General features: G+C 56.9%; 4 protein-coding genes and 3 non-coding genes across 7 annotated transcripts; 5 read left to right on the top strand and 2 right to left on the bottom strand.

The window, feature by feature from the left end:
• Positions 1-1,561: 1,561 nt before the first annotated feature.
• Positions 1,562-1,688, bottom strand: LOC137750798 (small nucleolar RNA ACA64). The gene has a single exon (XR_011070583.1). It is a non-coding gene; the product is annotated as a small nucleolar RNA ACA64 (small nucleolar RNA).
• A 501-nt stretch (positions 1,689-2,189) lies between these two features.
• RPS2 (ribosomal protein S2) lies at positions 2,190-3,997 on the top strand. Its single transcript, XM_068524371.1, has 7 exons — positions 2,190-2,378; positions 2,467-2,556; positions 2,696-2,803; positions 3,060-3,233; positions 3,314-3,473; positions 3,693-3,784; positions 3,879-3,997. The coding sequence occupies exons 1-7, from the start codon at positions 2,193-2,195 to the stop codon at positions 3,957-3,959; spliced, it is 891 nt and encodes a 296-aa protein (XP_068380472.1). The 5' UTR covers positions 2,190-2,192; the 3' UTR covers positions 3,960-3,997.
• LOC137750849 (small nucleolar RNA SNORA64/SNORA10 family) lies at positions 2,857-2,990 on the top strand. Its single transcript, XR_011070627.1, has one exon. It is a non-coding gene; the product is annotated as a small nucleolar RNA SNORA64/SNORA10 family (small nucleolar RNA).
• LOC137750850 (small nucleolar RNA SNORA64/SNORA10 family) lies at positions 3,500-3,626 on the top strand. The gene has a single exon (XR_011070628.1). It is a non-coding gene; the product is annotated as a small nucleolar RNA SNORA64/SNORA10 family (small nucleolar RNA).
• A 254-nt stretch (positions 3,998-4,251) lies between the features above and the next one.
• Positions 4,252-7,008, bottom strand: NDUFB10 (NADH:ubiquinone oxidoreductase subunit B10). Its single transcript, XM_068565686.1, has 4 exons — positions 6,758-7,008; positions 5,258-5,396; positions 4,676-4,815; positions 4,252-4,412 (listed from the first exon to the last, which is right to left on the bottom strand). The coding sequence occupies exons 1-4, from the start codon at positions 6,903-6,905 to the stop codon at positions 4,309-4,311; spliced, it is 531 nt and encodes a 176-aa protein (XP_068421787.1). The 5' UTR covers positions 6,906-7,008; the 3' UTR covers positions 4,252-4,308.
• Positions 7,009-7,927: 919 nt separating this feature from the next.
• Positions 7,928-8,282, top strand: LOC137750395 (small EDRK-rich factor 2-like). The gene is given in 2 exon segments (XM_068524762.1): positions 7,928-8,165; positions 8,266-8,282. Coding segments are annotated over 2 exon segments (255 nt in total).
• Positions 8,283-9,831: 1,549 nt separating this feature from the next.
• Positions 9,832-16,809, top strand: RPL3L (ribosomal protein L3 like). The gene is made up of 10 exons (XM_068565685.1): positions 9,832-9,933; positions 10,138-10,330; positions 11,935-12,103; positions 13,288-13,423; positions 14,725-14,911; positions 15,006-15,166; positions 15,373-15,474; positions 15,963-16,058; positions 16,286-16,405; positions 16,673-16,809. The coding sequence occupies exons 1-10, from the start codon at positions 9,832-9,834 to the stop codon at positions 16,727-16,729; spliced, it is 1,323 nt and encodes a 440-aa protein (XP_068421786.1). The 3' UTR covers positions 16,730-16,809.
• The last annotated feature ends 47 nt before the right edge of the window (positions 16,810-16,856 follow it).

The following is a 16,856-nucleotide window of genomic DNA, read 5'->3' as shown; positions in this document are numbered from 1 at the left end:
GTAGAAGCTGGCCTTGGCCTGGAGTTAACACTTGCCCAGAGGGACTTCCCTGATGGCACAGTGGATAAGAATCTGTGCTCCCAATGTAGGGGGCCCGGGTTCGATCCCTGGTCAGGGAACTAGATCCCACATGCATGCTGCAACTAAGAGTTCTCAAGCCTCAACTAAGGAGCCCGTGAGCCACAACTAAGACCCAGTGCAACCAAATAAATAAATACTATTTTAAAAAAAAAGACTTGGCCAGAGCCCTCTGAAAGGTTTCCGTGTCCTATTTGGGAGCTTGTACCCCACTGTGCACATCATCTTAGTGAGGAATGGGGTCCAGCTCTGGACAGGTCTAAAAGCTCACCATGATCTCTGTCTGGATGGCAGCTCCACTGACCGCTGGGGCTCAGGAACCCCCATTTCATAGCAGGAGCAGGCTGACATCACAGTGGCATTGTCCAGCTCAGGCCAATCACAGCCCTGGCCCAGGGCACCACCTGGCTCTTGCTCCCCTCTCAAGAGTCACAGGGCAGCCCAGACCCGGCATAGGTCTCTGGAGCCGCTGCCTTGCCTCTGCCTTTGGGGTGGCTGACAGCCATCTTCAAATAGCACTAAGGCTGGAACCAAGCTTCCAGGGGCTACTTCCCCAAAGATGAGGCTCCAGCAGGAGTGCAGGGACTGTTCCCCTCTCCTTCCTCAAATAGGCTGCCCAGGTAGCCAGACCCCCAAGAGCTCAGGGGGTTTAGACATTGACTCATCACCAGATCTCTTAGGATCAGAGACCTATGGAGCTAGCTCCAGGGTACAGACCAGGAGTGAGGATCAGATTTCCGTGGTACCGCAGCAGGAGCCTAGCATGTGGGAGAGCCTCCCAGAGCAGGTAGGCTGACCGCCTGGGTAGGCCTATGAGGAAAGATGTAGGGAAACCAATTTCCATGTGTGAGGCACAGAACAGAGAACTGCAGTTTCAATACCACTGAGTGTTGAGCTCATCAAATCCTAAAGGCCCTAACCCTTTCCTGAGAGCAGTAGGGAGCCACTGCAAGCCTCTGAGCTGCAAGTCTTACACTCCCACCCTTGTTAGTGTTTTGCTGATTCAGCCTGACTCACCTCAAGCTCAAGGTACTTTACATGCTGATGTAGAAGATACGGGCTGTGGGTAGAAATAATATGGTTTCAAACCTGGCTCTGCCGCTTTTGGAGGGTGGGATCTTAGAAATCACCTGCCAACCTCCAAAACCGGGTTCTACCCCTGCGTGGCATCCACAGCAGAGTTGAGCTGGCCTGGAAGAGGTGTCCCACAAAGGTCTCTCCTCCACAGCACACCTCGGTCCCCACGTCAGCAGATGCGTTTTCCAGGATGGTAGTCGGGGAATCAAGAACACCCACACACGGATGAATTAGATCAACAGCTTTATTGAAAAACGAAAGCAGAGCCCCCCTTCCCCCGCGGTCATGGCGTCGTCGGCCTCAGGCTCTGAGCATCCAGGTATCCTGCGTGTAGAAGACGAGATCAGGGATCAGGTACCAGAGTCCAGAACATGAGAGCGGCCGCAACCGAGCCCGGAGCGGCGGCGCGTGTCGGGGCCTGGGTTTCACCTCCCCACACGGAGGAGCGGGCGGTGAGCTGAGGCCCCCGGTGGCTCTGGGCGCCGAGTCTCACCTGCGGCCACGGCCAAAGCCTCAGGTGATTTTCAACCAACGCCGATCTCCCAATCACCCCACAGCACCGCAAAGTGCCAGACCGAAGCACCTTCTGAACAGACCTACCTGCAGCCAGACAATACGAGGTAGAGGCCGAGCAGGCCCCTTATAGCAGCGTCCCAGTCGCGCAGATTCCGGGGCCACACACACGCAGGCACTCGCAGAGCTCGGCGGGGGCGGAGCCCCTCGGAGCCAATCACAGGCTGTTTTATAGGCCCTTGGCGCAAGAGCGATTGGGGTGGGACAGCCGAGATCTCGCGGCGCTTGGCGCTATATAAAGACTCCCTTGGGGGCGCCTTCTTCCTTTTTTTCCCTAAAAACACGTGAGTATCCGCGTTAGTAGCGGCGGGCGGTGGGCCTGGGCGGTGGGAATCCGCCGCCATCGGCCAGGGTCCGGGCTGGTGCGCCCGTGCTCTGGGGCTGAAGCCCGGCCTGGGCGCCCTAGGCGTCCGTAGATGCCAGGGCCTCACTGACTGGCTGGTTCTTGTTACTCTTTTTAGCAAATGGCGGATGACGCCGGTGCTGCGGGAGGGCCCGGAGGCCCCGGAGGCCCCGGGGGCCCTGGGATGGGAGGCCGTGGTGGCTTCCGCGGAGGCTTTGGCAGCGGCGTCCGGGGCCGGGGCCGGGGTCGCGGTCGGGGCCGGGGCCGAGGCCGCGGAGCTCGCGGAGGCAAGGCCGAGGACAAGGAGGTAGGTCTGCGCTCTGCGCGTGAGGCGGGCCCTTGGACGGCACCGGGAAGGCGGTCCTGGGCACCTGCTGCGCCTTTTCCTCTTCCAGTGGCTCCCCGTCACCAAGCTGGGCCGCTTGGTCAAGGACATGAAGATCAAGTCCCTGGAGGAGATCTATCTCTTTTCTTTGCCCATCAAGGTAAACATAGGTTTTTTTTTTTTTTTGGGTGGGGCCTTGGCCTGGGGTCGAGGGAGCTTTGTCATTGGTTGGACATTGAGGGGTCCTAGGCTCCACCTTTGGTTTTATTAAACAGTTTTGTCACATTTTTTTCTTGTAGGAATCTGAGATCATTGACTTTTTCTTGGGGGCATCTCTCAAGGACGAGGTTTTGAAGATTATGCCTGTGCAAAAGCAGACCCGTGCTGGCCAGCGGACCAGGTTCAAGGTAACCCAGCCATCTTACTTTCCTAGGCTGTTTCTACCAAAGGTTTTTGTGAGACTCTCTCAGCTCTGCATGGTTGCACTTGTCTTCACGCGTGTGACTTTCGTAATGGGGAGAGAGAGAAAGGATCTCCTCAGGATGTCAGATAGGTCTCCTGGTGGCCGGTCTTTCCTTGAGGGGCACAACAGACCCTGTGCGGTTGGTGGCTACTGACGTTATGAAGGGCAGTGGACCACCAACCACGTCAGTCTCTTTGCAGGCGTTTGTCGCCATTGGGGATTACAACGGACATGTTGGTTTGGGTGTGAAGTGCTCTAAGGAGGTAGCCACTGCCATCCGTGGGGCCATCATTCTGGCCAAGCTCTCCATCGTCCCAGTGCGACGAGGCTACTGGGGGAACAAGATTGGCAAGCCCCATACTGTCCCTTGCAAGGTAGGCTGGATGGTGGTGTGTGGCAGGGCCTGCAGTGGTGCAGACTCTCCAGCCCATCTCCTGACTCTACCCCTTCCCAGGTGACTGGCCGCTGTGGCTCTGTGCTGGTGCGCCTCATCCCTGCCCCCAGGGGCACTGGCATCGTCTCAGCCCCTGTGCCCAAGAAGTTACTGATGATGGCCGGAATTGACGACTGCTACACCTCTGCCAGGGGCTGCACTGCAACGCTGGGCAACTTCGGTAGGTGGCCGACATGTAGACTCTGGCTTCTCTCAGCTCTGCTCAGTCACATTCTGTGTGTGGTTGGTGTATTTTGAGAGAGAGAGGAAGGCCCTCCTAATGCACGACAGACTGGCCCACAGTGGCCTTTCTCTTCCTAGGAGTGCGACAGCTTCTTGCTGTAACTGGGGGTTCATCTCAGGTTAGTTCACTAACCCTCTCCTATTTTCTCTTTTTCAGCCAAGGCCACTTTTGATGCCATTTCCAAGACCTACAGTTATCTCACTCCTGATCTCTGGAAAGAGACGGTGTTCACCAAGTCTCCGTATCAGGTACTGCCTGCCCCGCTACCCTGTTAGGCAGGCCGGGCAAAGCAAAGGGTAGCAGTCTGTTTGGTTACAACTGAAGCCTCTTTTGTCTTTTTAGGAATTCACTGACCATCTTGTGAAGACCCACACCAGAGTTTCCGTGCAGAGGACCCAGGCTCCAGCTGTAGCCACCACATAGTTTTCTATAAGAAAAATAAAGTGATTGAAACTAGTTTATATAGTTGTCTCGTTTTTTTGGGGGGGGCCGTACCATGAAGCTTGTGGGATCTTCGTTTCCCGACCAGGGGTTGAACCCAGGCCCCCAGCAGTGAAAGTGCAGAGTCCCTAACCCGCTGGACCATCAGGGAACTCCCTATTCTCAAGTTTAGTGGTGGCTGAATTTGGAAGGGAAATGGGGCCAGTAAGATGAGAAATCTGAATAAAGCTTATCAGTGTGTCAAGGTTGGGGGCTAAAGATGACACCACAGAGATTCCTTTACTCTTTATTTTAGCAACAGCGACAGACACGTGAGGTGGTTCGAGCTGCCTCAGGCAGCAGCAGCCTCTTTGGCGGCTTTTCTCTCTGCCAGCATCCTCTGCTTCTGTTTTGCCAGGCACTTCCTGGCAGAATAATGGGCCCCCAGGTCATGATCTGGGAAAGAGATGGGGAGGGGAGTCATGGTCCATGATGGGAATTTGTGGTCTTTTCTCCATGCAGGGAGGGCTCAGGCGGCTAAGACAAGTTACTGAGCAGACAAGGGATGAGGTAAGGTGATTTTTTTCTACAACCACCAGAGACTGGGCTAATTAGCAAAATGTTTAGTACCCAGCTGTGTGGAGACTGGAAGGAGGACTGTGAAGTGAGGTGGCAGAAGCAGGAGTAGCTGGGGGCAGGCTGGGGTGGTGCTGACTCACAGCGGTCCTGGTAGGCCTTGGCCACCTGGGTGAACTGCTCCAGCTCCTTGGCACAGTTCTGCCTGTAGCTCTCACCTTCCCTCTGCTGACAGGCCTTTAGCCTTTCCTGGATAATGTTGACGATTTCCTGATCAACTTTGCTGAAAGGAAAATGAGAAAGATGGTGAACAACAGGGGTCCCCAACCCCCAGGGCCGTAGACCACTACGGTCCATGGCTGCACAGCAGGAGGTGGGCGTTGGGTGGCAGGCGCGTGAGCCAGCGAAGCTTCATCTGCCACTCCCCGTCGCTCGCATTACTGTCTGAACCTCCCCCCCGACCGCCAACCCGTGGAAAAGCTGTCTTCCATGAAACTGGTCCCTGGTGCCAAAAAGGTTGGGGACCGCTGGTCTAAGTCTATAAGGATTCCCTGTACTTGGAAAGTAAAATGAAGGCAGGGCCTGGGAGCCCTGTGGTCTGGCCGCTCCACCCCTAGATCTGGGTTGGCCACCATCTCATGGCATCGGGAGGGAATATGCTCATTGCACAGGGCTTTCAGTAGTATTCACTGACTAAAAGAAGAAGCCCAAGGGGGAGAACTTACTAGTCTCTTCTCCATTGCATTTCTGCTTCAAACATGCACAATATGTCCTTTTCCTTGCACTCAGTGATGTCCGGCACGCGGCGGAACTCACGGTGGTAGTAATAATACCTGTTCTTGGCATGCTGCCGCTCTATAAACTCTGCAAAGAGAAAACCTCAGGTGCAAAGAGAAAACCCCAAGTCCAAAGGCCCTATTGGTTTGGACAAGCCACAGTTTGAAAGGGCTCTTAGCTTTGTATTTCTCGTAAGCCGTGGAAGAGGCAGGTTTCCCAAATGTTCTCAGCTTTTACAAAGACTGGCAATTGGACTCCCAAAGAAGAGGTGTGGGCTGGCAGACAGTCCTGGAAAGGACTGGGCTACAAATGGCAATGTCTACCGTTTATGGAGTTTCTTGTAAGCCAGGAACCACCCTGTGTTGCATAATACATTAACTCACTTTGTCCCCACGATAACCCTATGGGGGGCAGATCCTTTTCATTTACAGAGAGGAGACCCAGGCTCTGAGAGATGGCAGGATTCAGAGCCCGTTCTCTGCAAGCCCACACCCTGCTACAGTCCCTCCTGCAGGCCCAGCTCCCCCAGAGCATGGGGATTCCACTGTGGAGGCAAAGAGGCCCCAACAGGGAGCCACCAGCAGGGATTCCAGTCCCAGTTCTGCTACTGCTGACCTTCCGGCCTCAACTTCCCCATGGGTAAATGAACAAGTTAGACCTAGTGAGATCTCATCCATCCAGACGTATAAAAAACTTTCTAGAAAACTGCTATACAAAAGAGGGAGCGATCCACTACTGTCTTTTCCAGACCTTGGGGCGGGGTGGGGTGGGGTGGGGGTGGTTCCTCCCCCGACAAAGAGCCACCAGAGCATGCTATGCACCCCAAATGTTCTGTTGTTGAACGAATGGATTGATTAATTAGGTGCATGAATGAATCGCCTGGCACTAGGGACTAAGGGCATTATGCTCTGCCTGCTGCACCACCAAGATGGCTGAACCACAAAACTGGACAACGATGGTTTAAAACGTTCACCATTTTGGACCAGAGATGGCGGAATTTGGGCAGCTCTCAAGCGTGGGCACACACGCAGGGCAAGTTACAGCACACGTAGGTGGAAGGGGCCTCGGCCATCAGTGACCACCCGGGCCATTTTGCAGGCATGCAAAGGGTTGGGAGAACCCTTGTACCTCAACAGCCCTCTGTGACCGCCTGCTGTGCAAAACGCAGGATGCAAAGCGTGCAGGGAGAGTGGGATCTAACAAGCCTCAGGACGCAGATGACTTCGATCAGCAAACAGCCCCTAACATTTGAGAGAGGCCGGAGACCAGGGGTCCGTGGACGGCAGCTGGGGCCATACAGCAGTGAGGGCTCTTGGTGTGTGTGTGAGTTGGGGCGTCCCAAGAGGTGAGGCCTGGGGTGCAGTGGGGGTCCAGGCTGAGTGACGGGTGCGGGGGGCCCGGGAACGGTTGGGGGCCCCCGGGGCGCAAGGCCCGGCTGGGGCTCGTACCTCTCGCGAGGGTCACTGGCCGGTCCACGAGGAGGTCGAAAGCCTTCGTAAAATAGGTGATAGGGTTGGTCAGAGAGGTCTGCGGCAAGGGCGCCGGCGTGCGGCGCGGGGGCTCGGGGTACACGTTGTTGTCCCAGCTGTCCGGCATGGCGGCGGCGCGCGGCGGACTCGACTCTCGGACGCGCTCCCGCGGCCTCCGCCTTGGACCCGCGGCCTAGTTCGCCCGCACAGAGGACACCGGAGAGCGGCCGCGCCTGCGCAGGACGGCCGGCGCCCGCGAGGCACCATGGGACTTGTAGTTCGCCCCGCCTGCCCAAGTGTGGCCTCGGGAGATGCTTCGCAGTGCGAGCGCCCCCTCATGGGACCGCAGCGCCATTGCACTCGCGACGAGCGCCTACTGTGTGCTGGGCGCTGGTATCAGCGGTGAAGGAAACAGAGATCCCTATTTACATTCTAAGGGGAGACAGACACAGGAGTAAGGAAACTATTCATTCAGTTCGGATGGCGTGTAGGCACGTGCCAAGTGCAGCAGGGAGCAGGATGATGAACACAGCTCGGCTCTTCTGGAGAACTCAGGCCGGTAGAGCAAATAACAAAGTCAACAGATAACACAAGCTGCCAAAGGCTGTACTCTTCCAGGAAGCCCTCCTGGATTGTCCATTCCCTACATCCCTCTCTGAGCTCCATTGTGTCTGCCAGGGCCCCTCATGGACTGGCTGATGCCACTGAGCTTGGAGAGGGGGCTGCCTGGGGCAGCACAGAAGGTAGGGTTTGCCCCACCCCCCACCCCCCGACTAGGGAGAAGTGGCTCCTACCCTGGACACAGGGCACTCTGTTTTGGTTCTGAGGGTTCCATCCTGGCCCTGAGCACTGTTGTGCCCTTGAGGCAGCTCCACTGACCAGGGCCCTACTGGCCACCCTCTGTGATCTCCATACCTGGCACACCCCCTGGCTAGCACCAGGGAGGATGGGTGCTGGTCACTTCCTGCCCAGAGGCTGGGGTCAGTCATTAACTCTATGGACGCACAGAATCCGGAATCATAGTAACCTTAAATCTTCAAATCATGAACTCTTAGAAACTGTCACACTCAACTAATTATAACATTGGCCTGCAATGTCTGCAATTGGGCTGAACGAGGGGACCCAGTGGAGGTGGGCCGGAGTCATCGCATGACCCTCAGTAACCAGCACGAGCTCGCCCACCAGAGGAATATGAGAAAGCAGAGTATAGTACTCAGTTAAGGGAAAGCACCCAGATGATGGCTTTCTGCTGCCACCCAGCAGCGGACAGACTCAGAGATCATGCAGCAGAAGCAGAAAAAGGCAAATGAGAGGGAGGAACCCAAGCAGCTTTGTGGCTCCATGTCTAACCCTCTGGCCCTTGGCCTGTGTGGCTGGAGCCCCCACCGTGTGCTCCCAGGCCCAGCACCGAGGGTGTTCCCTTTGGCCCTGAGTCTGCAACATGTCGCTCCTGTGCTACCTTCCTTCAGGGAGCCCCTCTCCCCCAGGGCCATTTCTGGGCTGAGGGGTTTACCCCTTCCCAGTGATTTTTTTCCTGCAGGACTCAGCCCAAAGTATTAAAAGTAGCTTTGTCATTCAAAAACAATGACAAAAACAAAGAATTGTAGATTTTAGTAGCATAGAATTTTAGCACCCAGGGATGCAAAATCCACAGACCTGCAGAGATATCTTAGGCCTGTAAAACTCTGATTCTACAATTACAGAACTTTAGAACCATAAAATCTTTGAATTAAAAAATAAAAGATTTCAGGGACTTCCCTGGTGGCGTAGTGGTTAAGAATCCGCCTGCCAATGCAGGGGACACGGGTTCGAGCCCTGGTCCGGGAAGATCCCACATGCCATGGAGCAACTAAGCCCATGCGCCACAACTACTGATCCTGCGCTCTAGAGCCCACAAGCCACAAATACTGAAGCCCGCGCGCCTAGAGCCCGTGCTCTGCAACAAGAGAAGCCACTGTAATGAGAAGCCTGCGCACTGCAGTGAAGAGTAGCTCCTGCTCGCCACAACTAGAGGAAGCCTGCACGCAGCAACGAAGACCCAACACAGCCAAAAATAAAATATAAATAAATAAATTTATTTTAAAAAAGTATAAAAAAAAAATTAAGTTCATAAAATTATCTTAAGGGACTTCCCTGGTGGTGCAGTGGTTAAGACTCTGCGCTCCCAATGCAGGGGGCCCGGGGTTCAATCCCTGGTCAGGGAACTAGATCCCACTTGCATGCCGAAACTAAGGAGCCCGCCTGCTGCAACTAAGACCCGATGCAACCAAATAAATAAATATTAAAAAAAAAAAATATCCTAAGTGTTCTTGGCTCATAGCTACTAGAGTCAAGGGACCTTGATTGAATCACAGTTCTAGTGATCATCTGGGCACAGAGCCAAACTTCCCCATCTTCCCGCCGTTTGTCCAGCTCAGGCTCACAGCCCTCAGGACAGCACAGGAATCTGCTCTGCTTCAAGGCCAGCAAATTGGACTCAGACCCTCCTAATGGCAGCTGCCCAAGGGAAGCTCCCCAACCCGAGTTCCTAAACCCCCTACCAGGCCAAGTTGTTTCTGTCTTGGAGGGTCACACGAAGCAGAAAACAAAGTGTGTGACCCAGTCCCAGGACCCTTGAGGAAACAAGTGCCAGCCCTAGCTCCAGGTGCACCCCCCCAGGCTGCCCAGGCTGCCCCCCTTCGCCCTGCCCTGGGCCAGGCCCGCTCCTGACACCAGAGCCCACATCCGCCACAGGAGATGACAGAGCTCCCCTGCCAGGGGCTAAATCTGGGATCTGGCTGCTGTGCGTCCTGGCCCTGCCACTCGACCTCCGACGCCTGGTGAGGTGGCCCCTTCCCTTCCTAACCTGCAGGGACAGGCCTCCATGGTCAGTGGGCTGGCGGGGGCGGCATTGGGGGGAAGCACGCCAGCTTCCTGGCGAGGGGCAAGTGGACTTCTGGGATCTATCCCAGCAGAGAAGGTCCTTGGGCCTGTGACAGAGTAGGTGATTAGAGGGGACAGCAGGGGGCCCAAGCTCTGGCTTCCAGGCCTAGGACAGGCAAACAGAGGGACAGATGGCAGCGGCCCCCTGCCTCTGTGGCCTTGGCCGCAGGGTGGACCTGCCTCTTCTGGGCCCAGCCAGGCAGGGCCAGGCCACTGAGACAGGAAGCCCATGGGTGAGGGGGGCTGCTGCTGGCTCTGTCCCTAAGACACTGCCCTTGGAGAAGTTTCCCTCCTTTCTTGTGGACAGATGCAGGCCCTGAGGGCCACCAGGTCTCAGCGTGGGGTCTCTAGCTCACTTCTGGTCTGGTCTCTGGGACCGCCCAGCTGCACCCAGCAGGGAGACCCCAGCTCTGATCTCCCTTCCCTTCTGTCCCCAGTCCCACCGGAAGTTCTCTGCCCCTCGGCATGGACAGCTGGGCTTCCTGCCACACAAGAGGAGCCGCCGGCACCGGGGCAAGGTGAAGACGTGGCCTCGGGACGACCCCAGCCGGCCCGTGCACCTCACGGCCTTCCTGGGCTACAAGGCTGGCATGACACACACTCTGCGGGAGGTGCACCGGCCAGGGCTCAGTGAGTGGGCGCTAGGGGCCCCTGGGGGGCGGGCCGAGCACCCTCGACCTCCAGAAGATCTGGAGGTCCTTCCAGATGCTAGGAGCCACAACTGGGCTGCTGGAGGGGAAACAGCCCCAGAAGGGGCCAGGCCCCGCCCATGGGCACCTCAGTCAGAATGTTGACTGCTGGCCGTGCCTCAAGAACTGATCTGTCATTGCCCCAGTTTACAGATGAGGAAATAGAGCAGTTATGAAACTTGTAGGAGCTAAGATTCAAGGGCAGGTGCCCCTACACACTTCCGGTTTTGAGATCATCGTAGTGTGGTTATAAGAAATAATACAGAGGGATCCCACGCACCCTTTACCCAGTTTCCCCAATGGAAACATCTCTTAATACCATGATAATATGTCATAGCTGGATAATGACATGGATACACCCTACCCATCTTATGCTGGATTCTCCTGAATAAGATGTGTGTTTATTTAGTTCTATGAGGTTCTGTCACGTGTAAATGCGTGTACCCACCACCTTGGAACATTCCATTCCCACAACAGTCCCTCCTGTTGCCCTATTATAGCCACAGCCGCCACCCCCCAACCTTCTGGCAACCACTCATCTGTTCTCCATCTCTCCTAAAGTATATATTTTTTGGCTGCGCCACGCAGCTTGCAGGATCTTAGTTCCCTGACCAGGGATCGAACCCGGGCCCTCGGCAGTGAAAGTGCCAAGTCCTAACCTCTGGACCGCCAGGGAATTCCCCTAATATATATATATATATATATATATATATTTAAATTTTATTTATTTATTTTTGGCTGTGTTGGGTCTTCATTTCTGTGCAAGGGCTTTCTCTAGTTGCGGCAAGCGGGGGCCACTCTTCGTCGCGGTGCGCGGGCCTCTCTCTATCGCGGCCTCTCTTGTTGGGAGCACAGGCTCCAGACGCGCAGGCTCAGTAGTTGTGGCTCACGAGCGTAGTTGCTCCGCGGCATGTGGGATCTTCCCAGACCAGGGCTCGAACCCGTGTCCCCTGCATTGGCAGGCAGATTCTCAACCACTGCGCCACTCAGGGAAGGCCCCCTAATATATATTTTAAGCATATACTTCTTTGACTTCGGATCAGCCTCATTAATAACATCTATAAAATCATGGGTTTAGGACAAGTCTTAGGTTTTGTTCTAGAACTCATCCACATACATTCATAGTGCCCATTTGTACTCCCCTAGAGGACGCCCAACCCTACCCTTTGGGGGATGCTGCTCTGGCTGTGGCTCTCCTGGCCCACTCCTGGGTGGTCTGGTGGGGAAACCGAGGCAGGAGCGGGTCAGGCCTTACCTGAGCTGAGTCAGAGCTAGTGTGGACACTTGTGGGGTCTTGCCCAGCAGTGGCTCCACACGCAGGGCAGAGCAGGGAGAGAAGGGCCGGGAGTGGGGAGGCTCAGGGCTGGAGGTCAGGGGCCTGCTCACAGGGGCCTCTGTCCGCAACAGCCCTGGGGCTCTGGCGCTGGGTCCTCCTGTGGGCAGGTGGGGCTGTGGTCGGCACTTCCACCCCTTCCCCCTCTCCATGGGACTCCCCATGGGACTCGGAGGCCCCCCTCCACACCTCTGTCTCTGGGTTTCGTTCAGAAATTTCCAAGAGGGAGGAGGTGGAGGCGGTGACGATTGTGGAGACGCCGCCTCTGGTGGTGGTGGGCGTGGTGGGCTACGTGGCCACCCCGCGAGGCCTGCGGAGCTTCAAGACCATCTTTGCGGAACATCTCAGCGACGAGTGCCGCCGCCGCTTCTACAAGGACTGGTGAGGCCCCGTGGGGATGCCGGGCGGTTGGGCAGGAGGAGGAGTGTCAGCAGCGTGTGGAAGGCAGGAAAGTGTGTGTGTGTGTGTGTGTGTGTGTGTGTGTATGCATGTGTGTATGATGCCTTCCCTCCAATAAAAGACAAGAGGGCTGGAGAGGAAATTAGTTAGAGGAAAAAGGAAAGCAAACATTCTCATCCTCAGGGTGAACTAAGGAACTAATTTGATGGAATGTCAGAGTTGGTTCCGAGCTTCCTAGCAGCCAGGGTGAAAAGGGAAATAGCCAACTGACAAGCTCTTTTCATCAGAAAGAAAGGCATCCTTAGGCCTCAAATCTTCCCTGGCATTAAGTCCAGAAAGGGAAGGCGCCTCTGCCTGAGGAACCTCACAGACACCCCCTTCCATATGGAGGCAGAGGCACGTATAGCCTCCATGGGAGGTGAGGATCTTGGGCCCCAGTGTCAGAGCAGGCTGTGTGACCACAGGCAAGCTGATTGACCTTTTAGAACCTCACCTCACCCCCCCACCACACACACACACACACACACACACACACACACACACTCCCCACAGACACCGTCAAATGGGAACAGGAGAGGTCCCCGCATCTTGGGGCAGCCCTGAGGATGAGCTGAGCAGAGTGTGTCAAGTGCTCAGCACAGGGAAAGAGCTCAGCGAACGCCAGCTGGCCTTGTTTTTGCTGCTGCAATTGTGATCAACTTGCCCCTCACCTGACCTCTGTGAACCTCGGTTTCTTCATCTGTAGGATGGGGATAATGATGTCCACCTTCCAGCATCCTGGCAAGGGTTAGGAACGATGGGGTGTGGGGCCTGGCCAGTCCTGACTGTTCGCTTTAGAAGTGGGTTCAGCAGCCATGGCAAAGTGGGCACGTGGCCGTGGCTGGCTGGCACGCCCCTTCCCTGGGCTCCTGCACATCTGCTCACTCTCAGCCCCAGGAGGCAGGGAGGGTACCCACTTTACGGAGGAGGAAACTGAGGCCTAGAGAGGGAAAGACAGTCTGTACTTAAGGAGGGCGCCCGGAACCAGCCCAGGGACCCCAGGGGCCCAGCAATGCCTCCCCTGGGAAGGGGAGGAGGGAGGAGGGGGACATCTAAGCCCATGCTTGGTAGGCTGCAGTGGAGGCTGCCGTGCTGGCCGTGCTGAGCACCCTCTGTGCGCGGCTCAGGCACAAGAGCAAGAAAAAAGCCTTCACCAAGGCCTGCAGGAGGTGGCGCGACGCCGACGGCAAGAAGCAGCTGCAGAGGGACTTTGCTGCCATGAAAAAGTACTGCAAGGTCATCCGGGTCATCGTCCACACCCAGGTCAGCCCCTACCCCCTGGTCCACACTGGTCAGCCAGTCCACCCCCTGGGCCCACCCTCCCTCAGCCTGGCTTCCAGGAGCCCTGGCAAATGTCAGCCTAAAAATACTGCGAGCCCCGGGCATAGGCCCAAAGTGTCGGCTGACCAGCCAGCCGCCGGCAGCCCCGGGGATGGGGTGTTGGGCATCAGTGCACTCTGAGGGCTGCGGGGTACTGGCCACACCCAGCAGTCAACCAAGGCCCTGAAATGCCCCAAAGGTCCAGGATCGTCTGCCCAGTGTTGGGTGTGGGGGGCCGGCCGCCTCTGTTTGGGGTCTGGCACATGTGGGTGTGAATCAACATTCGTAAGTGGGGTCTGGCTTCGTGTGGGCTGACAGGTTACCTATACCCTCTGGCTTTTTCTGGAACGTTCAGGGAAGCCTTCCCAGGCCCGGAGCAGTGACCCTCCCCAACTGCCTGAGTTACTCTCACACTTGCAGTTCCTGGTTTCGTGTGTCATTGGTTAACATCCATCTCCCTCCATAGACTTGAGCTCCACGGGGGCAGGGGTCACAGCTTCCTGCTCACTGCTGTACCCCACCCCCCAGGAGGCTTATATGCAACAGGTCCTCCATCAGTACTGATTGAGACCTATGCTGTGACCTAACCGCGTCCCTGCTTCCACCTCACACAGCAGCAGCCAGAGATGTTTAAAAATGTGCATCAGATCATGTCACACCCTGCACTTGGAATAAAGCCCGAGCTACTCCCTGTGAGACCTGCCTGGCCAGGCCCCTGCTCAACTATCACTGCCCTGAACCCTCCTCCCTGTTCACCACAGTCCAGACACACTGGTCTCGTTTCTGTCCCACCAACCACCACCTCCCCATCTTCCCTGCCACAAGGCCTTTGCATATGCGGTTCCCTCTGCCCCAAAAGCTCTCAGATCTTCACCTAGTGGTTCCTTCTTGCCATTGATGTCACCTCCTCAGAGAGGCCCTCCTTCACCACCCTCATGTGCAATCACTGTCCCCTCCACCCTCAATATTTCGTCACAACACTTAGGCCTATCCAAGAGTTTACTTGGTTTCTGCCGCCCAACTAGATGGCTCCATGGGGGCCAAGACGCTGTCTGCCTCATTCCATGCTGTACCCCCAGTGCCTCGCACAGAATGTGGCATATAGGCACACCAGAGCATGGGATCATCTGTTGAATGAATGCGTGCATGAAAGTCTGCCGGGGTCACCAGCTGGCTTTGTCGTGTCTGCAAATGGGGGTGTGTGTGACTTTCTGGGAACCGACTGGCCGTGCCATGTCTTACAGATGAAGCTGCTGCCCTTCCGGCAGAAGAAGGCCCACATCATGGAGATCCAGCTGAATGGCGGCACGGTGGCTGAGAAGGTGGCCTGGGCCCAGGCCCGGCTGGAGAAGCAGGTGCCAGTGCACAGCGTGTTCAGCCAGAGTGAGGTCATTGATGTCATTGCCGTCACCAAGGGCAGGGGCGTCAAAGGTAGGGCCGGGTGGGGATGGTGGCTCCAGGAAGGCTGCCTGGAGGAGGTGGGGGCCAAATTGGCCTCTCAGCCACCCGCCCCTCCCACCTGCAGGGGTCACGAGCCGCTGGCATACCAAGAAGCTGCCGAGGAAGACCCATAAGGGGCTGCGCAAGGTGGCCTGCATTGGTGCCTGGCACCCTGCCCGCGTGGGCTGCTCCATCGCCCGGGCTGGGCAGAAGGGCTACCATCACCGCACAGAGCTCAACAAGAAGGTGTGTCCGCAGGCCTGGTTTCAGGGGGGATGCCCGTGACCACACCCCAGTGAGTGGGGAGCATGACTCAGATGCTGCCTGGCCCCCTAAGGCTCTGAAATGCCCCCACCAGCGCCTGGGTCTAAGCGCACATTCTGATGGGTGTGGGCATCTTGCCAGCCCCAGAGGCTACCTGCTGTCCCCAATGTGCCCTGTGCTCCTGGCAGATCTACTGCATCGGCCGGGGGCTGCACACGGAGGACGGGAAGGTGGTTAAGAACAACGCATCCACCAGCTACGATGTGACCGACAAATCCATCACACCACTGGTGAGGGTGGGCCGCCAGTTTGGCTGAGGGGCCTGGTGTGCATGTGTGGGGCAGGCCTGTGGGGTGCTGCCCTCCCCCAAGAGCTCAGGCACCAGGGTGGACGGCCTGGGTGGACCAAACCCCTGCTGTTCCTGCATCCTCAGAGCCACCACTGCAGACAGCTCATCCTCCAGCTGCTGTCACAGGGTGCAGAGTGCAGCAGCTCCGACTGTGGCCTTGGAGTCAGGCTGCCTGGGCTCAAACCCCAGCTGCAGTGTGTAGCAGCTGCGGGGCCTGGAGCAAGTGACTTCACCCCTCTGAGCCTCAGTTTCCCTCCTCTGTAAAATGCAGATTTTTAAATAAGATAATCACGGGAAGGACTTAGGGTGTGGCTCAGATGCTGCCCTGATTAGTGATCGAGAATGTCACCCTAGGCCAGGGGAGTTCTCCTAGGGCCCCCAGCTGCCTCCTAACCCAGCAGCCCCTTTCCTGGACCCACCTTCCCACAGGGTGGCTTCCCCCACTACGGGGAAGTCAACAATGACTTCGTCATGCTGAAAGGTTGCATCGCGGGCACCAAGAAGAGGGTCATCACGCTGAGGAAGGTCAGTGCCGGGTGGTGAGCTGGGGAGTGGGAGCCCCATGGGCCTTGGGGGAGTTGGGGGGGCTGGCCTCCAGCCTGCTTCAGGAGGGGTGGGGATGGGGAAAGCAAAGAGGGAGAGGTTCTAACAGAAGCTGGGTGAGTGAGACCTTCCTGTGTGGGCTGGGGGTAATGCGAGGGGCTGAGTGGGGACCTCCCACGGTGACAGCTCCCCTCTCCCACCGGCTGCAGTCCCTCCTGGTGCACCACAGCCGCAGGGCCCTGGAGAACATCGAGCTCAAGTTCATTGACACCACCTCCAAGTTTGGCCATGGCCGCTTCCAGACAGCCCAAGAGAAGAGGGTCTTCATGGTGAGCCCACCAGCCTTGCTCTCTGGGGCTCCGACACCACATCCTACCTGCCCCAGAGCGGGGAAGCTGAGCAGATGGGGGTGGCACGCATGTCCCTGCACTCATCCACAGGAGGGGGCTTTTAGGGGTCCAGTCCTGGGCACTGATTCTTGCCAGAAAGGAAGTAGGGGAGGAACCAGTGGGAGAGGGCGCAGGGCCGACTCCGCGTAACCCAGGCGGCTGGTTAGACCCCTGTGACTAACGCTACTCCTGTCCCTCGCCCACCAGGGTCCCCAGAAGAAGCATCTGGAGAAGGAAAAGCCGGAAACCTCGGGAGACTTGTAGGCAGGATGGGATGGAGGGAGCCAGAAAGAAGCGCGGCACAACCCTCCCCTGTCCCCTTGTCTAATAAAAGCCAGAGACAACTCTTCCCGCGGTGTCTCAGAGTTGGGGGGCACGGAAAAGCTGGTCA

This window comes from Eschrichtius robustus, chromosome 16 (genome assembly GCF_028021215.1).
Source record: "Eschrichtius robustus isolate mEscRob2 chromosome 16, mEscRob2.pri, whole genome shotgun sequence".
Lineage (NCBI taxonomy): Eukaryota > Metazoa > Chordata > Mammalia > Artiodactyla > Eschrichtiidae > Eschrichtius > Eschrichtius robustus.
This window is presented reverse-complemented; position numbering and strand designations above follow the sequence as displayed.

Bases quoted from the DNA above. Each gene is read 5' to 3' on its own strand.
- RPL3L (XM_068565685.1), top strand. From the start codon at position 9,832: ATGGCAGCGGCCCCCTGCCTCTGTGGCCTTGGCCGCAGGGTGGACCTG. The intron at 13,424-14,724 runs GTCAGCCCCTAC...CATGTCTTACAG, and splicing joins GGGTCATCGTCCACACCCAG to ATGAAGCTGCTGCCCTTCCG. The intron at 14,912-15,005 runs GTAGGGCCGGGT...TCCCACCTGCAG, and splicing joins CAAGGGCAGGGGCGTCAAAG to GGGTCACGAGCCGCTGGCAT.
- RPS2 (XM_068524371.1), top strand. From the start codon at position 2,193: ATGGCGGATGACGCCGGTGCTGCGGGAGGGCCCGGAGGCCCCGGAGGC. The intron at 2,379-2,466 runs GTAGGTCTGCGC...TTCCTCTTCCAG, and splicing joins GCAAGGCCGAGGACAAGGAG to TGGCTCCCCGTCACCAAGCT. The intron at 2,557-2,695 runs GTAAACATAGGT...TTTTTCTTGTAG, and splicing joins TCTTTTCTTTGCCCATCAAG to GAATCTGAGATCATTGACTT.
- NDUFB10 (XM_068565686.1), bottom strand. From the start codon at position 6,905: ATGCCGGACAGCTGGGACAACAACGTGTACCCCGAGCCCCCGCGCCGC. The intron at 5,397-6,757 runs GTACGAGCCCCA...TTCTCTTTGCAG, and splicing joins GCCAGTGACCCTCGCGAGAG to AGTTTATAGAGCGGCAGCAT. The intron at 4,816-5,257 runs GTAAGTTCTCCC...TTTTCCTTTCAG, and splicing joins ATGCAATGGAGAAGAGACTA to CAAAGTTGATCAGGAAATCG.